The sequence below is a fragment of the Camelus dromedarius genome, unplaced genomic scaffold (genome assembly GCF_036321535.1).
Source record: "Camelus dromedarius isolate mCamDro1 unplaced genomic scaffold, mCamDro1.pat HAP1_SCAFFOLD_27, whole genome shotgun sequence".
In the NCBI taxonomy this organism is placed as follows: domain Eukaryota; kingdom Metazoa; phylum Chordata; class Mammalia; order Artiodactyla; family Camelidae; genus Camelus; species Camelus dromedarius.
In genome coordinates this window covers 1,096,606-1,120,687 of record NW_026989799.1, presented here as the reverse complement: position 1 = coordinate 1,120,687, position 24,082 = coordinate 1,096,606, and the positions used below count along the sequence as shown (strand labels likewise).

General features: G+C 45.7%; 1 protein-coding gene across 7 annotated transcripts in view; it reads left to right on the top strand.

Annotated features, from left to right (window-relative positions):
• The window catches only part of LOC135320768 (uncharacterized), a 135,280-nt gene that overhangs the window by 5,682 nt on the left and 105,516 nt on the right, over nucleotides 1-24,082 (top strand). The window contains exons 6-11 of one of the 7 annotated variants that reach the window (XM_064483852.1): nucleotides 215-379; nucleotides 687-799; nucleotides 2,207-2,750; nucleotides 10,052-10,211; nucleotides 13,375-13,495; nucleotides 13,857-13,990. In XM_064483852.1, the coding sequence (XP_064339922.1) occupies nucleotides 215-379; nucleotides 687-690 (169 nt within the window). In that variant the 3' untranslated portion in view covers nucleotides 691-799; nucleotides 2,207-2,750; nucleotides 10,052-10,211; nucleotides 13,375-13,495; nucleotides 13,857-13,990. Of the gene's footprint in view, nucleotides 1-214; nucleotides 380-686; nucleotides 800-2,206; nucleotides 2,751-2,849; nucleotides 3,230-3,300; nucleotides 4,133-10,051; nucleotides 10,212-13,264; nucleotides 13,496-13,856; nucleotides 13,991-24,082 lie in introns of those variants that run through there. The other 6 variants (XM_064483858.1, XM_064483853.1, XM_064483855.1 and 3 more) reach the window with 6 other exon arrangements.

Sequence of the window (24,082 nt, the reverse complement as noted above, 5' to 3'; positions counted from 1 at the left end):
CGTGGGGGTGGCATCTGCTGCCCCTCATTCCTGGGTCACCCTTCTCCAGGACATATTGCCCCGGGGGTGCTGTAGGCTGCGGGGGCGGCGGGTTGTTGGCGGGGGTATGGAGCTTGCCGCTTGGGAGCTGGTGGTTTAGATCCCATTTCCCCCGCAGCTTGGCCTGGGGGCAGCCTCTGTTGCCCCAGGTCGCAAAGCACTGTTTCCCTGACAGCTTAACCACCGGAAGTGGGCAGGATGTGCTGAGGGGGCGGAGGCAGCCGCCAAGGCAGCGACGGAGGGGGCTGTCCCTGGCCAGCCGGTCAATTTGTTCCCATCTCAACATTTGCTGTCCCAGTTTCGCAGGACGCCCTTCTCCAGTATATCCTTCTCCTGGGAGGTAGGCTCAGTGCATGCAGCCCAAGGTCTGGGCTCTCCCCTGGGGAGGGGCAGAACGCTCTTCTTCTTCTTTGTCTTTATTCTTCAGCAAAGTGGTTACTGGCCCCAATTCTTAATTCTGAGAAAGTGTAGCCTGTGTTACGGAGGAGCTGCTGGACAGTGAGGTTTCTGGGTGGGTTTTCACATCAGCTGATGCCCCAGGCAGGCAGGAAATGTATTGCTTAGAGCTTCTTAGTCTGGAGTTGGGGGATGGCCCCGCCATCCTCACCATGCTTTTTAAAAATGTGTTACTCCCCTCTTTTTCCTAGGTGACATTTTAGGTTATTGGGTCCCAGATTGCTGGCACACTCATCCCTGTTCTCAAACATCTTTTAAACTTGGGTGAAGTGATAAGTTGGGGAAGAAGATGATTTACTGAAAGGTAAGAATACTTAAATTTGCATTAAAGCTACATTCTGTCAATCTTTCTCAAATGATTTTTCTCTGATTCTAAATCCATGACCTAGTGAATGTTGTACTCCTGTGTAAATCATTGATCTTCACATCACACTTGTTGAGTGGTCAACAAGATTTGTTATTTAGATTATTCCTGAAAGGAAAAGCTCAGGCTTTTGAGAATTCCTTGTCTGATGTCACCCAGGCAGTCACAGTAGAAGACAGAGCTGATATAAAAATCCCTCACCTGCCTGAACTGCAAAGCTTCTGGGATTACTGATCCCTGAAATGCAGGTGACTCTTGATGATAATCTGGGGGATGGTTTATATGATCAGATTCTTCCAGTCCTGTAAATGGGTTCCGTGGCCCCAGCCCCGGGAGAGCTGGTCATAAGGGCCATATCGTGAGGGGTGGGATGGGAAGGCAAGGTCTAAGAGCTGGCATCACTGAGATTCCACACTCGCTAAACACAGACCCCAGAGCCTAATTGTTGTCAGGTTCTGTTCTGGATTTGAGAGTGTGTTCAGACATGATTCTTGCCCTTCAGGGGTCACTGCCTGGGTGGAAGTAACCTTTACATAAATCTGGGGAGGATGACAATTAAGTAGATGGGCTGTTATGATTCTCAGTGTGCCCAGGCTCGCTCTTCCAGGCACTCGTGGGACTAACGAGAGTCATGTTATTCACTCATACACTGATTTATTACCCTTGAATTGATCATTTGTCCCACAGTAAGTGAAACAAGCGATGAGGAACCTGAGTTTTGTCCCCTTTCCTAGCACTGATTGTATCTGTCAGTCAGGCGCCCTGCATATGCATTGTGAAATGGTGGTATTTCTTGCCCAATGGGACTGCACTGTCAGTTCTGAGAATCAGGGGAGACATGTGGGTAGGACAGCACACTGACACATATGGCACCCCCCCACCCCATGAGACAGCATTGTCGATGCTCAGGTGACCCGATGTAGACCGCGGTGCTAAATCTGAGCATGTTTAGTGATCTTGGTGGCTATGAAAATACAGACTGCCGGTCCCTAATTCTGGAGACTCTGAGGGTGTGCACCCCAGAATTCTGCATTTTAAGAAGCACTTTAACTAATTCTGATGAAGATGATCTGAGTGTCCCACTGAGAAACACTGGTGTGCGATGCACCAGTATTGAGGATTCTCAGGGAGCGATGTTTTTTCAGGATGGTCCAAGGGCCCTCACGAGACTTTTGCCTTGGGTGTAATTGTATGTGTTCGAAAGTGATGTCTCTCACTTCCAGTGCTTGTCAGCATGCTCTGTGCAGGGATTTGCTCTCAGCAGATATCAAAAACTATAAGTCTTCAGGTCACCGAGCTAGAGTGTGGGCGATCTTTTATTTTGGTTTTCTTTATTGCAATGCGGAGTCTCCCGAGAAGAGATTCAGACTGAACAGCTTTGTGTCGGACTTTGGAAGACCGCTGGTGCCCAAGGGGTTCTCTGGCAGCACAATGACGAATCTAGGTCCCTCTTTCACTGCTACGTCAATGAAGTGGACCGCATGGACAAGGCCAAAGCTGGTATCCCAACCATAGCCCTTGACAGTGATGTTCGGCTCCAGGAAGCCATCAGATGCAGCAGGTGGCCAGAGAAGGAGCCTAACGGGCTCATGAAATGTGACACCCCCAGCTTCATCAACACGGACCAGAACTCTTCCTTTGGGGAAGATGATCTCCTGATTTTGGAACCACCGATTGTTCTAGAAAATAAGCCAGTTGCCCAGACCTCACACAAAGACTTGAATTGGAAATGTGCTTTGTCAAGTGTTTCTCTGAAGATGTGAAGTCTGTCTTTGTATGGCAGGAAGTCCCCTTTCACAAAATTGTATGTGTTTGTGTCTGAGAGAGAGAAATGGAGACAGACAGAAAGACGGAGACAGAAGAGAGCCCCCTCAGAAGAGAGCTAGTTAAGGTGAGTTTTTGTGCCTTAGTAAACATTTGGGGTTTTGGGGGGAACAAAGTATTTACACTGTCTCATTCTCCTCGTTGGAAACCTTGGCCCCGTCCTCAGTGTCAGCGGCCTTGAACGGGGTTGCCATGGTGCTTTTCATCTGGCGCTGCCACTTCCACGCTCTGCCTTTAGCACGTTGCTTTGCCTCCCAGGGCTGCCACCCTTTAAACTGTAAGGTGAGGAGTCTGGAGTAGATGATCCATCCCAGCTCTGCTGTTTTGCAAATTTCTGATTTCGTATTCGGATGAGGCTGGGATACACCCAGAGCAGCATAAACCAGGCCCTACCTCCTGTCTCTTGCTGGGGCATCCCTCAGGTCTGTGCCTTCTACTCAAGCCTTTACTGAGCCCAGCTTTTGTCAGGAGCCCAAGTGCCTACCGGGATGGCAGGAGACCTGTCTCTCCTGGTCACGGTGGCAGACATTTCTATTGGTTGTGCTGAAACAGCTCTTCTGAGATCCTCCGGCCACCCTTGCTCCAACCTGAGGACAGACCTACCGTTCCTTTCCTAGGAGGAGGATCAATCCATGGTGCATTTTATGACAATCCTGTCCCCAGGAATGCACGGAAGGTTATCAGCTGAGTGAGGGGAAGTGCCTCTGTGTCTCTGTGTCCCTGTATCTCTGTCTGCTCACAGTGCCCTGCCACCGGCTACTGAACAAGAAAAGTGCTATTCACCATGCTGTGTCTTTTGCAGATGTGTAGGTGATGGTCTTGTGGCTCATGTGTGGGCTTTGTGCTGGGATGGTGAAGGGCTTATAAATACCTCATCAACATGTATTCGAGATGGCCTGGTGCCACACAGACTTGATTCATGAAGGCATCAAGCCTGCACACTGGTTTGGAAACAACTTGGTTTTGATCAGTCACACTGCATGCATGACTCACTGCTGATCTCTGGGTGGTTTTTTCATTTTAGATTTATTCACCCAGTGTCTTGCTTAAGCTGAAAAATACATTTATTTCACTAGAATATTCTCAGATTCTTTGTTTTCACACATCCAGTTGTTTAATTCCTTTAAAAATCATTTTGTGTTTATAATGCCTCCTAATATCTATCATCTCTAGGTTCCCAGTGGCCTGAGCCATGCACCAGATTTGATGTAGGAACTGTTCCACCAAAAGAAATCCCTTTGCCATAATATCTTTTGAGGAAAATATTATTCTTTAAGGCTCTAACAGTAAATCGTAGAACAAAGCATGGAACATTTATTGTAGTTAATACATGTTCATGCAAAAAGAAATGATATTTTCATTAAACAATGTTGATTTTAATAACTTTTACTAATGTGAATATTATTACTCATAATTTAAGTAACCAAATAAAACCACAGTTATTTATTATGAAGTTTGAAAACTGTCTCTCAATTAGAGGTAGCTTTATTAGAAGACTGAAGGGTATTTAAAAGATGGAAAAATACCCATGATGACACCATCATTTTTATTAACTAAATATCAAGAACTGTGCAGGGTTAAGATTGAACCCTCTGCAAGCTCTCAAGTTAGCATGAGGTAGTTTGTGGATGCTGCCAGAAGACAGGAGACTCCCCCAGGTTCAGAGACAAAGAACTTCTTGCCAGCACAGCAGGCAGCTTGGGGTTCATGTTCATGTTGGTTCCTGAGTTTCTTTCCTTTTGCTGTTCTAACAAAGGACCACAGACTCAGTGGCTTAAAGCAATACACATTCATCATCTCACTGTTCTTTTGTGCAGAAGTGCAAAGTCATTGTCAGTGGGCTTAAACCAACGTGTGGCCAAGGCTACGTTCCACACCGAGGCTCTAGGGAGGGATTCGTCTTCCTACCTTTCCCAGCTTGCAGAGGTGTTCACACTCCTTGGCCCAGGGCCCTGTGTCACTGTGACCTCTGCTGCCACTTTACATCTCTGTCTCTGACTATATAGATATAAAGGAAGAGTCTTCGACATCTGGTATGGACCCTTTTTCCTAAATGGACATTGTATCTCTATTTATGTGCAGATTAAAACCCCTTCCCTCCAGGGTGTGGTGGCATCAGCTCACAAGATTACCACTCTGGGCTTTAAGTGTCCTCTTTGTATTGACATCTGGGAACTTCTCTTTCCATAGTTAGCTCTCTGTTACATTTGTTGTTGTATTTTACCCGGCATTACTGAAAGTTTTACTTAAAATGGATCCTAATTAGCTCTGTTTACCTGTTTCCAGAGCTGAAGGCTTCAGTTCTAGATTATCTGTTTGATTTCTCTTAAAAATACATTCCAGTATATTTCTCTGGTGAAAGTCTTTACCCTGTTGTCTATTCTCCCATAATTTCCTTATTTTCTTGAATATATTAAAAGTATTTTATAGCCTTTATTGGTAACTCTGATGCCTACATCACCTGGGGGTTTGCATCCTTTGTCTAATGTTTCTTATTCTCATATTATCCGTTATATAGTCTTGACATGTTGCATGTCTTGAAATTCTTTATTACATGGCAGACATTGCAAATGAAAAATCCATATGTTATTTTCCGTGAGAGGTTTTCTACCTTCCTGTTAGGCAAACAGGGTGAGGGACTGATCATGTCGCTCCAATCAGGCGCTGAGGTGGATCAGGACTGAAGTGCCTTTTTTCTTAAAACAGCTTTGAGGTATACTTGGCAAAGTAATTTTCACACGTATAAAGTGTACAGCTAATACGTTTTGACATAAGTATATCCCCAAGAAACCATGACCACATTCAAGAGAGTGAACATACCCATCACCCACAAAGCTTCTCTCCTGCCATTTGTTGTCCCTCCCTCCCTCCCCATCTCTTCCCCTGGAAACCATTGATCTGCTTTCCATCACAACATATTGGTCTGCATTTTCAAGATCCTTGTATGAATGGATTAATGCAGTATCTACTCTATGTTGTCTGACTTCTTTCTTTCAGTGTAATTATTTTGAGAGTCATCTGTGTTGCTGTATTAATAGCTTATTTTTCTTATAGCAGAGTATTGTTTAGTGCTGAGTTTTTACTGAAGAGTTTGTTGTGAGCAGTGTTTGGATAGACCATCATTTGTTTCTCCATTTACTTCTTGATGGATGCATGGGTTATTTACAACTTGAGCTATTATAAATAAAATTGCAGTGAATATTTGGTTACAAGTCTTTATATGGACATATGCTTTTCTTTTCTAAAGCACCACATGAGGAATATCTGGGTTATATGGTAGATAGGTATTTACCTTTTTTAAAGAAACTGTTAAAGACTTTTCCAAAATGGTTGTACTATTGTAAATTCCTTGTGGTGTGTATCAGCTCTGGTTGCTCTACTTCCTTACCAGCACTTTGTAAGGTCGGTCTTTCTAATCGTATTCATTCTTGTATGTATGTGTACTAGTATCTCACTGTGGTTTTTGAAAGCATTTCTCTAATGACTAATGGCATCTTTAATCAGCATCTTTTCATATGCTTATTATCCATCTGGATATCTTTACTGAAGTGTGTTTTCTGGCCTCATTCATTCATTCAGGTGTTTGCATTATTATTGAGTTTTGAGACCTCTTTATTCTGGATCAGATACAAAGAGAGACCTTTATCAGATATATGATCTGCAAATAGCTTCTGTCTAAGGCTTGTCTTTTCATTTGCTTAGCAGTGTTTAGAACAGCTTTGAAGAGTCTTCATTTTGATAAAGTTCACTCTATCAGTTTCTTTTTAAAATAGATTATACTTTTGGTGTCATAGCAAAGAAATATTTGCCAAACCCAAGGTCATAAAGCTTAAGCCTATGCTTTTTCTCCTAGCTGTTTTATAGTTTTAGATTTCCTATTAAGATCTATGATCCATTGTGACTTAATTTTTGTATATTTTGTGAGGTGTGGATCAAAGTTCATTTTTTTTTTTTTTGCATATCACTCTCTAATTCTTCCAGCACTACTTGTTGAAAAGATCCTTTCTCCACTGCATCCTTTTTGAGAATCAATTGTCTATATAAGTGTTGGTTTAGTTCTGAACATTCTATTCTGCTCCATTATTCTATTTTCCTGTTTTACACCAACACCATACTTTCTGATTACTGTAGTTTAAAAAAAAAAAAAAAAAGGCTGAAAATCAGATAGTGCAAGTCTTCCAACTTTGTTTTTCTTGTTCAAAATTGTTTTGGATATTTGGGATCCTTTGAATTTTTATATGAATTTTAGAATCAGTTTTAAAATTCCTTACATCCTGTTCTGCCAAATTTCCACCCATGTCTTTGGCCATCTCCAAAGCCACATTTTCTGAAGAAGTCTCTCTAGATCCCAGGTGAAAGGAATTTCTGTTTCATCTGTGCTCCAATCACATTTGATAATATTTGATTACATTTATTCATATTTGGCTGGATGTACTTGTGTGATCTTTCCTGCCATATAGTAAATCTCTCAAGATTTGGAATCTTGACTTGGTTCCCTCTGTCTGCTGAGAAAACTAGTTCTATGCTTTGCAGGAGTGAGCCCTGCAGTAAGAGGTATCTGCAGCACACATCTAGCTCATTGCTTGCATATCGTCAAGGAATCCTGCCGATTTAGAATTGTTTATTGATTGTTGTCTCCAAGACGGCTCAGCCTTTTTTATTTCTATTGCTACTGCTGCAGTTTCAAAGGAAAATGGGCTAATTATTTTCCAAATATCAAAACATACTGTAATTGAGCTGTGACGCAAATTATGTGCTGCTGTTTCTTAACAACCTGCTTAGTGTTCACAGGTACCTTCACTCATGGAACTTTTGGGAGAATGTCATATCCTCAGAGATAGCAATGCTGTCTTTGGCAACCTGAGCGGTAGTATCTGAACTCACTCCTGCTGTTTTTCCAGTGCCCCCTCTAGCACTCCTCCAGCCCTCCATGGGGGGCCTGCAGTTCTTCCCTCGAAAATCCTGTTGTTTCTCAGGAAGAATTCCCTATGAAACATATTCATGTCCTTCTTGTGGGGACATTCAGTCCAGAGACCTGACAGCAGGGGAAAATGTTTAGACTGCTTTTGGTAGAACGTAAATTCTTCCATACTTGTTAGAAGCAAATCCAATGAGGAAACTGTGTTGGCATCTAACAAATCAGGATAAATGTCTGATGAGGAAGATCAGCTTCCCCATCCCACTCAGGCGTCATGTTGATGTGACGCTCACCTTGGCTAACATTTTCTCCTGTGAGCAACGTGAAGTTCAAGACGTTATGAATGGCTTTTTGTTTTTCTTCCTTAGTCTTTCCACATTCACTGTGTCTGGTGAGATTATATGAATCCTGCTTATTTTCAGCCCAGCACTAAGCTTTTTAAAAGGATCACGTGTTTAAAAGGCTAGTGGACAATTTGTTAGAAGATTGAAATCCTTAGACTTTGGTCCTAGAGTTGAATCTTGGTTACTGGTGAATGAGAATTCCCGTTAAAATTTTAAATTCAGTGATATAAAGTTTTAAAAATAGTTAAATATTAGTCAATTTCATTAAACACTACAGCAGTTATTTACTTTTAAGCCTGTCTCTGGGGCAATTTTGCAATGATTCCCTCCCTTTATTAATTCCCTCTTTATCAGAATCCTTGAGAGGTCCCTGTCATCATTGTCAGTATCATCATCATCATCACCATCATCATGGAACTGATTCCTCTGGGAGATTCTAGGAAAATAAAGAGCTGGACGGGGTTATGTGCAGGTCAGTGTGTGCATATACAGTAAGAACAGTTGTCAGACATTAGATTCAAGATACCCATTCCATTTAGAGAAGAATGTGGTCATGAAATCCTGATGTGCTGAATGAAGGAAGCGATGGGAACAGGGTAGTCAATGGAAAGGAGGAGGAAGTGAGCGAAGCGGGGAGCATAGGTCCTTGGTTAGGTGATCAGCACATTGGTGAGAATGAGGGGAGTGTTATGGCAGAATCATGTCCCTCCCCGGCCACAGGGTAGCCACCTGTGACATGTTACTGTACATGGCAAAATGCATGACAGATATTTTAGGACAAAAATCTTAGAGGATTTCTGTCTTCTAAATTGTCTATCAGTTAGCATTTTAAACCCATGATACATTATTAAAGATTAGTGCAGGGGGACAAATAAAAAGGATTCATATAATCTCACCAGACATACTGAATGTAGAAAGGCTAAGGAAGAAAAACAAAAAGTCATTCATATGTGCCTTGAACCATAAAATGCCCATGAGAGGAAATGTTACACAAGGTGAGTGTCACAGCCACATTCATAATGCCTGAATGGGATGGGACAAGGGGATCCTGAGATGAGACAATAGGGCGAGTAGCCTGGATTGTCCAGGTGGGCTGAATGTAATCACAGGGGTCCTTGAAATGGAGGACATTTCCCAGCTGAGTTTAAAATCAGAGGGAGGTGTAGCCATAGAGCAATGTTCAGAAAGGCTGCTGACCATGAAAATGGAGGAAGTCGTGGGGCACAAGCTAAGGAAGGTGGGTGACCTCTGGAAACTGGAAAAAAACAACAACAACAAGGAAACATTCTCTTCTAGACCCTCTAGAAGGAAGGAACCCTGCTGCTACCTTGAATTTAGCCCAGTGAGAACTGTGTTGGATCTCTGACCTCCACAGCCATAAGCTGATAAATCTGTGCTGGTTTAAGCTCTTAAACTTATGGAAATTTCTTACATTGGTAAGAGGAAAATAACATAGTGAGCCGTAGTGTAACGGATTAAAGGTATAGGATGGGGTGTGGAGAGGATTCTGACATTTACAACTGAAAAACAACCAGGTGAAGTGGAAGGTGTTTTAAGGAAGACCTACCTGGCAGGGCTATTAAGCAGACTGGAGCGAGGGGAGCATTGGAGTTAGAGGAATCAATTAAATCTCTACCAGAAAAATAAGGAATAAAATGTAACAGGGCTTCAGTGATAGTGGATGTAGGAATGGAAATGGGCAGAGAGACATAAATATTACTTTGAAATTAGCTACAGGTTTGATGACTGCATGTTGGGGAGACTTAGCCGATGTGTGGACTGAATGTTTGCATCCCCTCAAAATCCATATGTCGAAACCCCATCTCCCAGGGTGATGGTATTGGGAGGTGGGGCTTTTGGGACGTGATTAGTAGGATAAAATGAGGTCATGAGAGTAGAGCCCTCATGAATGGGATTAGTGTTCTTATACAAGCCCCCAGAGTGCTTGCTTCTCTCTGCTCTCTGGGATATGAATATATTGGGAAGACAGCCATCTTCGAGCTGGCAATCCTCTCAAGGATACATTGACCTTGAAAGTCTCAGCCTCCAAACCATAAGGAATATGCTGGTTGTTTAAGCCACCCGACCCACGGTAATTTGTTACAGCACCCCAGACTGACGAAGACAGTGGAGAATGCCTCTGAGTTTGGCACTGATTGCCTGGAGAATGCTGAAACCCAGGGAAGTGGGCAGCACAGACGTTTACTCATTTAATCCTGCCAACACAGTAGGAGATAGAGTCTACATATTCCTCGCTACTTAAAAGGTAAGGAAAAAGAGGCACAAATAATAACAACGACAACAAAAACAACAATAATTTGTCCAAGATTCACACAGAACCCCCTGGAGGCAGAGTGAGAATTTATACTCAGGCAGGCTGGCCCCAGAGCCCCTGCTCATAACTAATAAGTCAGATCACCTTGCTTATGTGGATCAGTTTTTTTCAACTGTGATATGAGGGTACTGTGTCCAGTAACTTATAATTTCAAAATACTTCACTGTAACGGAATCATTAGTCACAGGCCTTACAAACCACAGAAACCTACACATACAAAAATATCTCGTTAGGTCAAGATAACCAATAACGTTTTTAAATATTATACCTGCTGGGCCTTTGCAATAAAATGTCTTTTTATAATTCTGTCTGGCTACAGAATAACTTCATAATCCTGCATGTTGCTGGTGGCTCCCATGTTGGACAGCACGGGCCTAGAGATTTTAAATTACTTGCCCAGACTCGCCCAGGAAGCTCGTGGTGGGATCCGAGCTATAGTCTGGGACTTTTCCTTCCTATCCAACAAGTCCCTCATGGAAGTTTAGAAGCTTCTCCTTTGGTGCCCAGCTGTCTATCCGTACTTATAACATCTTGTCAGGTGTTCCAGCCTGCTCCTGAACATCAGCCAGAACCCACTTCTGCTCTATTTTGTCCAGGTAATACCTTCTAGCAACTTCCATTGCCTTCTTGGCATCAGTTCTTACCTGGAAGGGTAGTGGCTAGAGGTGGAAATGTGTCCACATGACAGGTTTTTCATAAACATAGCAGGAGTGGTCAAGAGAATAAAACGTCAGGAAGATGAGTAGAAGCAGGTCATTTAATATACCAAATGGGTACTTTCAATGTGTGTGTTTCCGAGTCCAGGCTTGTTCTGCTCGTGCATTACAGGCCAATAAATCAGGAGACCAGGTTTTGGGGGCAAGAAATAGCGACTTTAATTTGGAAAGCCAGCTGAGAAATGGTAGAATAATGTCCTGGGGAACCATCACCCCAAGTCAGATTTCAGGCTCTTCTTATATTAAAAATGGGAAGTGGGAATGCTTGGTTGTTGCAAACTTGGTGTATGAATTCTTTGTTGTTAGAATCCTTTGTTCTTGCAGCTCTTCACCTGGGTCACATCCGTGTAAACCTCCAACAAACAAATGTTGTTTTCTATTCTGTAACTTGTTATCTTTATGTGAATAGAAAAGTGTTAATATCCTTCAAAGTCAGAGCCTTGAGAATAGGGTCTCCTGTATATTTCAGGCTCTAGGCAACATTGTTTTACAAAAGGTGCAGAACCAACAAGACTAAGCCTAGGAAACAGGGCACAGGGTTAAAGTCAAAGGAACAGATCTAATATGGAGTCAGATTTTTTCTTTCCTATTTCAGTAGTGCCATGGAGAAGGCAGTTTGGGCAGCTTTTTGTAGGGTCCTGGAGGCTTTCTCTCTCAGCCTCTGTGTGCCTCTGTTGAAAACCCTTCATAGCTATCTGGCCTGCTGGAAAACCACTCCGCCTGTTTTGCCCTGAAGATGTGTTCTGTTTATAACTGATCTCTACTTCTTGGAAAACAACTCAATAAAAACTCAGTTGGTTTTCCACCAGCCATGGGCAGGGGTGAGGAATAGCACTTTATTATTTTATGAAAAAAAATAAAAGAAGTCTTAAAACAGCACTGGGCACATAGGAGAGAGTCAATAAATGCTTCCTGGCTGAAATCAAAAGTGATGGCTCAGTGATTCCATGGCTGCTTTATTTGCTGAGCTTGCTACTCCTTTGCTCCATTACACATTTTTTTTAACTGAAAAAGAAATACATGCATGTGGTTAAAAAATTTCAAACAGAGCACAAAAATACACAAGTGAAAGAAGTTTTCCCTCATCCTCTCTTCTTTCAGCCCTCCCTGGAGATGCCACTGTTTACAAACCTTTGTGTGTTTTCCAGATATGCTATGCACATTCCGACCTATGTATGTAAATTCCTTTAAAATATTACTTATTTTTAACTTAAAGGGATTTAAATCCTCATGTGTCTTCTGCCCTGGTAATAGAAAAGAACAAATCTGACTCCATATTAGATCTGTTCCTTTGACTAAACCCTGTGCTCTGTCTCCTAGGCTTCATCTTGCTTGTAAAACAATGTTGCCTAGAGCCTAAAATATACAGGAGAGCCTATTTTGAATGCTCTGACCTTTAAGGATATTTAACACTTTTCCATTCATATAAAGATAACAAGTTACCTAATAGAAAATAACGTTTGTTTTGTTGGAGGTTTACAGGGATCTGACCCAGGTAGATAGCTGCAAGAACAAAGGATTCTAACAACAAAGAATTACTACATCAAGAAGATTGCAAAAACCAAGCTCGTAGGAAAGGAGCCTGAATTCTGACTTGGGGAGATGGTTTTCCAGGACATTAGTTTGCCATCTAGGTCTACAGAAAGTTGCTATTTCATGCCCCAACACCTGGTCTCCCAACTTACTGGCCTGTCCTGCATTAAGGAGAATGAATTTGGACTCAGTAACACTCCTATCTTCCTAGCAAGATGGGCACTGGAATTGAGGGCAGCTATCCCACACCCAGGGACATACTGTGTGCCCTTGATGGTTCCCCGAGTGTGGGGAGTGGTTTACCCAGGAAGGATGGGGACTATGCACCAAAACTCAGGCAGTATGCTCCTTTTGGGATCTGACCTTGTACCTCCCGCTCCCCGCCAGCACAACACCTGGGACAGTGGAGGTAAGGCAGATATATTGCCTGCCTGTGTCCCAGCGTGTAAAAGGGGAATATGTACTCTTTCCAAGGTAGTTCTGAGCGACAACACCTGCGGGTGCTTGGTTCCCAGAGCAAAAGGAAACACAGCTCCGCTTGGGGGCAACGGGTGTGATCCCCGTAGGGGTCCTGCAGAGGCCTTGGGTGGAGGGCTGTGCCAGGGAGTTAAAATATGAGCTGCGGGCCTTGAAGGGTTAGAGAAGTGTGCAGAGGCAGGACTGCTGCCTCCTTCAGGATGCCCCCAGAGTTAAAACTATTTCTCTCCATCTCTGCTACTCTCCTCCACACTCCAGATCCCTGCCTTCTCTCTGCTCCTCCTGTCCATGTCTCTCCCTCCACTTTTCCCCTTCTCCCCTCCTCCTCCCATCTTCTCCATCCCTCCCTTCCCCAACTTCTCTTGCAGAACACAGAGAGGATCGCTGGCCCTCCTGCGCATGCGCAGTCTGTGCCAGCTGGACCGAGGGTTGGAAGCTGCAACTCCGAGCCGGGGATCGGCCCCAAAGGCTTCTCAGCTCTTTCGCCCGGTAGGACTTTGGCTCCTGCCCCGGCGCCCCGGCCACAGCTGTCCAGGGCCAAGTGTGCACTTGCCGCCTCTCGCCCCAGCTGGGCTCCCCTCAGTCCGCGGCTGGCGTCCCCTTCCCCTCTCCCGCCCGCGAGTCCTCTCCTCCCGGGCTGCCTCTCCTCGGCCGCCGGCCCGTCCCCGCCCCTGGGCTGGCTGTGTCCCGGGCGGGCGGGTTCTGCGGACCCGGACGGGGGCGGGCGGCTGGGGCTGGGGCTGGGGCTGGCCTCCGAGCGGGGCTACAGCCCGCGTCCCCCCCCCCCGCTTTCCCTGACCCGCGACCCCGGGGCTGCCCTCCTCTCCCTTTCCCGCTACCTGGGGACCAGCTCAGTGGTGTGGGCGCTGCTCCCCGGGCTGAGAGCCTCCGGCTGTGAACCCCAGCTTCTCCTGTTGGAGTCGGGAAAAGGGAGCGTCAGTGCTGAGCGAGCTTCCGTCTCCTCCCTCAGTGTTTCTGCCCCAGGTAAGTACCTTGAACACTTTCACGTGTTTTGATGGCGGTGCTTGATGATGTCACTGTTTTTATAGTGAGAGGGATTACAGTGTTGAAAGCAAGGCTTGGTTCAGTTAAAAATGAGCTGAAGGCATGAGGCTGTGACATCCTCCATCCTTCCCTCTCCCAGGGTGAAACGTGTGGCCGTCTTTCTTAAAAAGATAGTTACAGTCCCTAACTAGCCCAGCCCAGCTAGGGTGTGTTAACAGGAACAGCACCACCAGAGGAGTTGGAGACTCAGGGACTTTGCAGTCCTAAAGAGCTCCTGGCAAAATTTGGTTTGTTTTGGTTTTTTTGTTCTTCTTAAATTGTGGGGCAGACTAGTAGTATAGAGGGAAAAATAATTGTCAAGAAATATTTTTTCATTTAACATCTTTATTGTGATATTGTTCACACACCATGAAGTCCACCCACTTAAATGCTACAATTCAGCAGCTTTAGCATATTCACAGTGGCGCAACCATTAATATTCCAGAACGTTTTCATCACTTCAGAAAGACCAGTGGAAATGAATGACCTATCCACCCCTTCCCAGTGCTGGTTCTAAAGAAGTTTCTTGGTTGTTCCTGACCATAAATTATCTTGTTACCCATAAAAACTCTGGTAGGAAATCTAAACAGAATTATATTGAATCTGTCTATCAAAGCAAGAAGAATTAATGTCTTTATGGCATAAATTTCTTCTACCCATGAATATATCTCGGACCCTATATTTTCATATTTCCAGAGCCTGGCCCAAGGGAAGTCTTCTTTAATTGTTGGGTTTGTGAATGATGAGATTCTATACATCGTTAGTTGCAACTGAAGCCTTTCACAGAAGAGAAAATAAACTCACTGAAGCCAAGTGACTCTCTGATGGTCAGAAAGAGTGACAGCCAGTGCTGGAGTGACCCAGTGGACTTGGTGTTTGTAACCAGATTTCTCTAGCACCTACAGCTAAGGGGATCAGAGTATTCTTTTATTTTTTCTAAATGGCGTTGCTTTTATTTTTACTTATTTTTTAAAATTACTTTTTATTGAAGTGTAGTCAATTTAGAATGTTAGTTTCAGATGTACAGCAGAGATTCAGTTATAAACATATGCATATGTATCTACATATGTTTTAGATTGTTTTTAGTACAACTCATTACAAGAAATTGAATATAGTTCCCTGTGCTATATAGTAGGTCCTTGTCATTTATTTTATATTTATTAATGTGTATCTGTTAATCCCCCTTTTCCTGCCTGCTAACCACAGTTTGCTTTCTATGTCCATGAGTCTATTTCTAGCAGCACCGTATTTGCTAGTAATATATGCTGGTTGGCTGCTTTCAGTTTCAGTAATTCCACCTTATCTGTGGGCATTTTCCTTCTGGTGGGCCTGTGTGTGGTTTGCACACGTGATATAAGAGTTGTGTATTTGGGAGAACTCCAGGCCTCATGTAGTGCCTGGTACAGAGTGCCCACTGAGCTGATGCTTGAACTGGGAAAAAAAACATAGTAAACGTTGGAATTTCCACTATGGTTGAGACTTCCAGGTTTCCATAACCTGTTTAGCCCACCTTAATGTTGGCTGCACCCATACTGGGTAATTTGGTGGAACTTCATGGTATGGTGGTGTAGAGACGGGGCCTCGTATGCTTCTTCTCTTTCCGTTTTCTAAGACTCATTCTCCTGGGCCTTCCAGATCCTCCCCCAGAAGTGCCCAAGGCTGGCTTGGTGCTGCGCTGAGGCAATATTTGTTAATAAGTCCCTTTCCTCATCTCTTCTGAGCCTCCGTTTCCTTCTCTGCACAATGAAGACTTAGACTAGAAAAGTGCTTTTCAGTTTCTTTTAAGCCATGTTTCCTTTGAGAAACCGAATATACAAATCTCTCCTCCCATTCAACATACAGATTTTGACACATCCTCCAAGGAATGACATAGCTCTTTGTGGAAAATTGAAGTGATTGTGATTCCAGGTGGCACAGAAAAGACTCTTCAGACATTTATTGCAGGGAGAGGGCAGGAAAGGGGCAGTATATCCCACTTTCTAGTGTGAGCACTGGAACAGGGGCTTGGGTTTAAATACAGTGTCTGACGTGGCCTCAGTCTAATCTTTTTTTTTTTTTTTTGCCTCTCTCTAATCTTGCACAATGTGATAAACCTCTCTCCCTCAGTTTCTTAATGCGTCAAGTTGGGGTGATAATAGTTTAAGTCTTTTGTGAAACATTATACACATAAGACATTTGTTTCTCGGTAGAAACAAAACCTGCGAGAGAATCAGGGATTTTAAAAAAAAAAAAAAATCTTGTCCACAGCACTCTGTCTGTGTCTATTTTGAAGTTCCTTGAGGGTGAGTGTTGGGTCTAAAGTCCATCGTGGGACAGGTGGCCCATGGGTCTGTGTGCCGCAGATTGCCCCCTCCTCCCCAGTCCTCTTCCTCTCAGTCCAGGATGAAGTTCCCTAGTAGATTTACACAGAGATCTTGTGGAAATGGCTTTTCATTTTATTGTTTCATGAAGAAGGGCTGCCATCATGATCTCTGTAGTCTGCTTTTGGTGACCTGAAGGCTATGCAATTACGTTTTTCTATTTAATAAATAGAAAAAAATTACAAGTACAAAATTAGACCTACGGTGGTGGCAGGGGCTCTTGAAAGTGGGGACCATTAGCTTTGTTAGTTTCAGGTGCAGGGGCCTCTGGCCATGAGGACACATCATCGTGCTCTGAAGTTTGAGGGGCCAGTGGGCTCAGTGGGAATGTTTACTGAGTGTATCTCATGGGCTGGGCATTGACCTATTTGTACTGTGTGTTCCTTATTTGAGACAGTGAGCTCATTTAACCTCAATAGCCTCTTTAATAAATTAGACTTTTTATTTTGAGATATAATGTAGATTCCCATGTAGTTGTAAGAGATAATATGGAGAGGGCCTACGGACTTTTTGCCCAAGTTTCTTTAAAGGTTCCATCTTGCAAAGTTGGGATACAATTCAGTAATGACTCACTAACCCTTTGAGGTTTGTGTTATTGCCCTCATTTCTATTCATGATTAAACTGGGGTTAAGAGGAGCACACAGGCCTGCCCAGCTCACACATGGTTAGTGTAGAGTCGGGTGAAACGTGGGCTTGGGATTTCCAGGCAGTACCATCATGATGCTCTGTGGCAGGGAGCAGCATTCACTTTGCTTGTTCATTCATTCAACAAGCATTTATTGAGTAAACTCTGTGGGTCAGATGCTATCATAGGTTTATCTGATTCTTCAGCAGTATGGAGAATCCGGTAATGTTTCCTTCTTTTTTTTTAATCTGAGAAAATTAGCTCTGAGATGTTATAAACCGCCCAAAGGAAATATAGCTCATAAATGAGGGATAGTAAATTTGTACAGTTCCTTCTTCTTATGCAGGTGATACCCTAGGCATTTTACACTTGTAAACTTCCATAATCCAGATATATTCTTGTAAGGCAAGGATTTTTTTTTTAATTGAAGTATACTCATGTTTACAATGTTGTGTCAATTGCAAGGTGTTTTTTTTTTTTTTCTTGAATTTGGAATTCAAAAAATATTTTTTGAGGGGGGTAAATAGGTTTATTTATTTGTTTCATTTTTTTTTTAAATGAGGTACTGAGGATTCAACCCAGGACCTCATACATGCTAAGCATTTGCTCTACCACTGAACTGTACCCTCCTCCCCAAAGCAAGTTTTCTTATCAAGTATTCTGCAGCTTAGGAGTTCAAATAAATTGGAGTTGAAATCCAGGACTTTTGATCCTACTGTGTTTCTTTGCATTATATCCTGCTGAGGGGTGTGGAAGCAGTTCCTTTATTCATTCCTTTATTCAGCAGTTTTGAGCACTGACTTTGCATCAGGGCCTGGCTAGGTGCTTGGAAACAGAAAACAAGAAATGACCCTTTTCTGCAGAGGGCGGAGGCCTAGACCAAAAGCTGCGTAATGTGATCTGAGCTGCGGTAGCCATGTGCAGACGCTGAGGACAAACTGTACCCCCGGCTTTGCTTGGGCTTCCCCTGCCTTCTGACTGGTACACACCAGGTCACCGCAACCCAGTGAGGCCCGCAGCCCGCAGCACAGTATGTACCTCGGTCTCCTCTTCCCTCTCGTCAGGGCCTGCAACATGAACATCCCTGACTACATGCAGTGTGCTGAGGACCACCAGACTCTCCCCGTGGTGGTCCAACACGTGGGGATCATCTCAGAGCAGAATTTGTTATGCATCTATAAGCGAATCTCCTTGGTGAGGCAGATCAGCCCGTGCGGCTCGCAGTGGGCACTCTGTATCCACTAAAGTCACCACTATGCGCCCGAGAATGGGTGGAGCGACTTCCAGACACACCACAAGGTCGTGGGCCTTGTCACCATTACCGACTCCCTCTTGGCCAAGACCTTCGAGAAGCTCCACGTGCAGAGGAGCTGTATGGCACCACGCTCTATGACTCTCGGCTCTTTGTCTTTGTGCTGCATGGGGAGGTGGCCGAGCAGCCGCGCATGAACGTGGCCGTCAATTTACGAGGACTGCAGGGTGGTGGAGAAGAGGATCGAGGACTTCACTGAGTCTCTCTTCATCATGCTCAAGTCCAAGTGGCTGGACGTTGCATCCGACAAGTCTGGGGACAAGATCCTCCTGCTCTACATCCTGTTTGAGAATGAGGACTTCGTGGGACTGGACACAGAGAACAGGAAAGTCTACCTGGATGCCCGGCCACCCTGGCTATGTGAAGGGTTGCTTCCCTACATCCAGAAAGGGATCAGCAAGGAGGAGGGCTGTCTTGTAGCCAAGGCGTGAGGGAGGAGCAACCCGCCGGTTTTCAGACGTTTAAAAGTGAATCCGCCTTTGTTTCGGAGAGATTCTTTTAGGGTTATTATGGACACTTACTCCCGCTTTTCAGCCAATTACCCTGGTGTGACCCCTGGAGTTGCTGTCCAATAGATTAGCCAAAGCCACTGATGCTAGGAGAGCTGGGGAGGAGGCTGCTCTGAGCTGAGATGTGCTCTAGGTCAAATGCACATCAGACGCTGAGACTTGTCTAGTAAATAGAATGTAAACTATCTTGTTACTTTCTTTATTGATTACATGTCAAAATGATAGTATTTTACATACAGTAGAATAAGTAAGATATGTTCTTAAAATCAGTTTCTAGGGTTTTTTTTGGGGGGGGTTACCTCTTTAAATGTGGCAACTGGGAAACTTTCTTTACATGGCTCACATTTCATTCCTGTTGGACAGCCTCTCCTGGGACAGTCCCATCCCTGTGCTTATAGATGTCATGCTGAATCCTGAGATGCAGAATGAGGCGCTGGTTGAGCTGGGGGTGGAGCCAGTGTCTCCTGCTTCCCAGGTCCAGCACCTGCACGGCTCAGGCCCTCTCTCCCTGCCTGACAACCACCATGCCAATTGAGGACAACGGAAACACTGCCAGGGGCTTCCAAATGAACTCCTTACGCAGGGAAAGGCATGTCACGGAGTATGGGGCACAGCAGGGAAAGATTCGTCCTCACTTTGTCCCTGTGATTAGGTCAACGGACCCACTTTGCCTTGGAAGTGCAGACGAGTTCTTCTGGGCTGCCTACCCCCCCACCTTCTGCTCTGTTTCCCTGTGTATCTATTGAGATATCCCTCGAGAAGAAGAGGGTGAGATGCCTTTGCCGAGAGGTGGTCCCCATTTGCTGGGGAGATTGTGGGAATCTGTGTCCCCCCGGCCTACGGCCTCGGGCCTTGACTCTGGAGAGGGCTTATGGCGGTCCCACAGGTGACGGTCGGAGGACCTGGCACGTGCTGCCGGGCCCGAAGTGGAGGAGGTGTTCTGCGATTCTCTGTGAGTCTAAAATCAGATTCTACTTTCTGGTTGTTGGTAAGTTGGAAGAGAAGATGCCAGAGAATTTATAAAAAGATAGTCCAGACCAGTCCTGTGAGTGACAGGCACAGGGGACCCGAGTCCCACCTGCTTGTGGTGCCTGGCGGGCTCTGGATGAATTTTCACTTCCTCCCCGGTCATACCTCTATGGCTTAAGGAAGGGGCGAGGCATATCGTGGCCATGACCTGTACTTGTCCTCGCAGGGCCCTGTGATCTACATGGCTTTCTCCCCTTCTGCTTCTTGTAGATGAGCTGGCAGATGTAGTGGTCTGGGCAAAGCCGAGGGCACAGATGCCAGCACCGTGCCACTCCCAGGCTGGCTCCATTCCCGTCACCTGTCACCTCCTGCTCAGTCCCCAGGCGTCAGTGAATGTAGGTGCATCGGTGCAACGTAAGCAGGGACCACATTATCCCCCTGGACAGAATGGTGGGTGAGCAGTGGAAGCCTGGAGCCCTGCCCCAGCCCCCTGGCCAGTGCCTCCTCTTTTGTCACAGGAATCACTTGTGATATGTTTGCTCAGCAACTGCTTGGCTCTGAGTCTGCAGACCCACCAGAGAATGCCAGCTTGTTTTTGCTTTTTGAAGTGTGTCCTTGGGATTTGGCGGAGTAGCTGGTTGTGTGCTTAGCCCATAGTGGTTGACACTGTCACCATTGTTTACCCAGAACCTCGTTTACCAGGCATGGCTCTCGGCATCAAAATACAGCAGCGCATTAAACCTCCCTCCGGGTGGGTCTGTCTGTTTTGGTACCATAAGGGCTCAGCCAGCATCTGAACGTCAGTGAGATAACGCGGCCAGTGAGCTCGGGTCAAGTACGCTCTCCTCCAGTCACTTTTACTCCATTGTTGCTTTTACTATTCCTCAGTCGTTACTTTTTTTAAACAATGCTTTCGTGCAGGAACAGAGCCTAATTCTCTCCTGTTACTCTTGGTGGGAGTGAGTAAAATTGTCCAGCTTGAAATGCGACCACATTTTGTAGCTCAAAAGCTGTCTACACGCATCTAGGTGAAGTTTAGGTTTGGGGCGCTGACCACGTTGGGGTCCCCAGGCAGCGCCGCTCGCCTCAGGCCCCTGCCTTCCCTGGAACAATAGGTGAGGGTGGGTCTCACCGTCCCCTCGTCCCTGTCCTCACCAAACTCACCTAAATTCTTGTAATTGCTGTCAGTTATTTTTGTTCTCATGTGTTTCTAATTTTCGCTGTTCCTCTTTTCCTTTTTCTATTTCCCTTTCTATCTTGTACCGCCCTGTGAGCATGTTGTTGCGTCTGAAAAGTGGACTGTGCACACCCTGCATTGGAAATAGCCAGATTGTCCTCCGTGCTGTCCCCATCGCTTTAAAAAGCAAAAACCTTAACAGTTGCCTTGATCCATATATTATCCTAGTCATCTTTTTATTTTCTAGTTTTTTGGAATGTTTGCTTTGTTAGCACATCACCCACTGGGGTTTGATACCTGTTAAAATCCTTGCTTTGAGGAACCAGTTTGGTCCTCCTTATGTTTGGTGACAAATGCGCACTTATTAAATTTGTTTGATTGTTTTGAAGAAGTGAGATGCGAATTGATTTAGGCGGCTGCTGAGGGATTTTTTTCATGGAGTATTTAAACTTGGAAAGTCAAAATCTGCAGCGTCTTCCTTGATACTGTCTTTCACACAAACGTGTTTGGCACGCGGTTCCGGGCTGTCGCTGTGTGACGTGCGTGACGGAGATTCCTGGCCGGTGGTCACTGGTGAGAAAGTGGCAGGCTCGGAGATGAGCAGCTGCAGGGGATGCTGTTGGAGGAAGCAGTCACCGGTTTTATGTTTTTTTTGTTTTTTGTTTTTGCATTCACCTTCCCCGTGCCATTTACTTTACTTTGCCTTCATAGAGAGGCAGGAGCGGGTCTAAACTCCATGCCACTCTTATTTTCCCTTTACGAGGCTGGTTTTTCTGAGTATCAGAACAACATGGCCTTCTCCTAAGTAGCTGGCTCACTTGGATCTGGTGGACACAGGGACCGCTAAAGGGGACCGTAGCTTCCTCTCTGCTCCAGCCAATGGGCATTCAGAGTCGGGTCTGTGGTTTGCCTCAGCAGCCATGCAGGCCTCCCTGTACCAGCCTTTACTATTAACCCATGTTGGCAGTAAATAGCTGACTCCGTGTCTGTTGCAGCTGACGTCCACCACTGACGGCCGTGTCGTTAGTTTGCGGTAGTGAGTCTCCAACACCCCAGTCAGCCGTGAAGTGACCTTGCATTCTCACCCACACCCTGGTTCATCTCACCCGGGGAAAGGGTTTGGCCACCACCGTCATGCTGGCCATGAGACCTTGTTTCCCCTTTCATGCCCTGGTCCAATTGTGGACACTTCATCCTTCACTGACTTGGTCTCGCTTGAGACAGGCCAGACTTTCTGAAAGAGTCCATCACATTCTGGGGGGGAACAGAACAGAAGGAAGAGTAGCAAGTAGGTGTCTAGGCAATCTGGGTTGGCAAATGCAGGCTGGGATCTGTGAAGGCTGGGCTGTGCCTTGGACACAGGCCTTTCCCGTGGCTCCCGATAGCCCAGGGGTCGGAGTGAGAACAGCCTTGCCTGGGTTCCCCCATCCTCATCTGCTCACTGGCAGGTGTGTCTGCTAACTAGGAACTGCCCCAAACCTCGGGCCCTTCAAAGTTCAGACCACAGGAGAACATTGAGTCCCTTCTCCTGGGCCTCCTTTGTGAGAATCCAGTGCCTTCTGAGATGACCAGCGGCAGGAGATGCCTCCCCCTCCAGGGAGCTCTCTTCGGAGGACTGTGACGCACTGTACCTTGCTATGAGCTTGTGGGGTTCCATCCGTGGTCCTTGCAGAACCAGACTTGAGACTGGCTTAACGATAGAAATGACAGGAGTGATTCCAGGGCAGGGCCGGGGGGAGGAACAGGGGAAATTGAATGTGACCTCAAACACCTAGGTGGGTTCTGGGTCTGTTACTAAAATCGGGAGCCTGGGAGGTACCTGCCAGGAATCGAACTCTAGAGTAAATGGTGGACATGAGGCATTTTTAAGATTCCATTTTTCATCCAAGTTAGGACTTCAAAGAGGCACTCGGGTCTATGGCCCTGGGGCTCATGTGAAGGAGCCGGACCACAGATACACGTTGGGAGTCATCATTCTTAGCTGGTGTTCACAGCCGTGCAGGTGGATGAGCTCATCTCGAGAGGTGCAGACTGAGGCTGAGGCGGGGCAGGGCTGTGCCTGGGTTGGAGGAAATCCCAGACCATGCAGCTTTGGTGTGTCAGTCAGTGGCGTTTGGGATTTTCAGAGCAATGGCATTTATCCTTAAGGGTCCTGGGGGTGGGCAGGGCCACCCAGGAAGAAATCTGAAGGGAGGGTTGTGGCCACGCGTGCGCGTCTTGGGATGATGCAGAGGCTGCATGGTCCGGGAGAGGAACCTCCTCGGAAGCTGGAGTCGGAGTGGGGAGTGGGGAGAAGGTAGTCACACTCACCTGTGAGGGAGGGACAGAGGCCTAGGGAGTCTCCACCCTAGCGGACTCTCTTTCCCACGAACAAAAGGCCAGCAGACAGAAGATTTGAGGTGAGAAGGGACGGGCGCTGGGAGAGGAGCCAAAGTGGAGAATGGTGGTTGGACAGTTCTGGAATAGTCTCCCTGCAAAATAGAGTTAAAAAACCCAGACTCTTAAGAATATTGATAGTGACGTTGGAGGAGATAGTTCTTTTTCTGGCCTCCTAAATGTAAGGCATGTATCCGGGGATACACAGAAGAATCGGGCAGTCTGGTCCGGGGGCTTGACCCTTACCAGGGGGAACAATGCAAGTTTAAAGGGGGAGAAGGGCAGCGGAGGGAAACTAGCCAGGCCTCGTGTCAGGTACCAGTCGGCCGCACTACTTGCGTGTTGCATTCACATCCATGTCTCCCAGGTGGGCGGTGGCAGCCCCCTTTTGCAGATTGGGAAGCCTTCTCAGAGGGGTTAAGGGATTGGTCCGTTTAGCGGCTAGTCAATGCTGTAGCAGGATTCAAGCAGGGCCTTGTCAGACTTCAAGGGCATGTTCTATCTACTAATTCCGGTACCTCCCTGTTGTACCTGGATTGGTGAATTGGGTCAGTTTTGGAGCCTTTCACAAAAAGTACGATTTAAGTGCCTCAGGACTGTTTCACAAAGCTCAGTGTTCTTTGATGGTTCAGAAGCACCGCAGTGCTTTTCGCCCCACAGAGGTAAGGTCTTACTCCTTTGACGCTGACGTGGTTGCAAATGA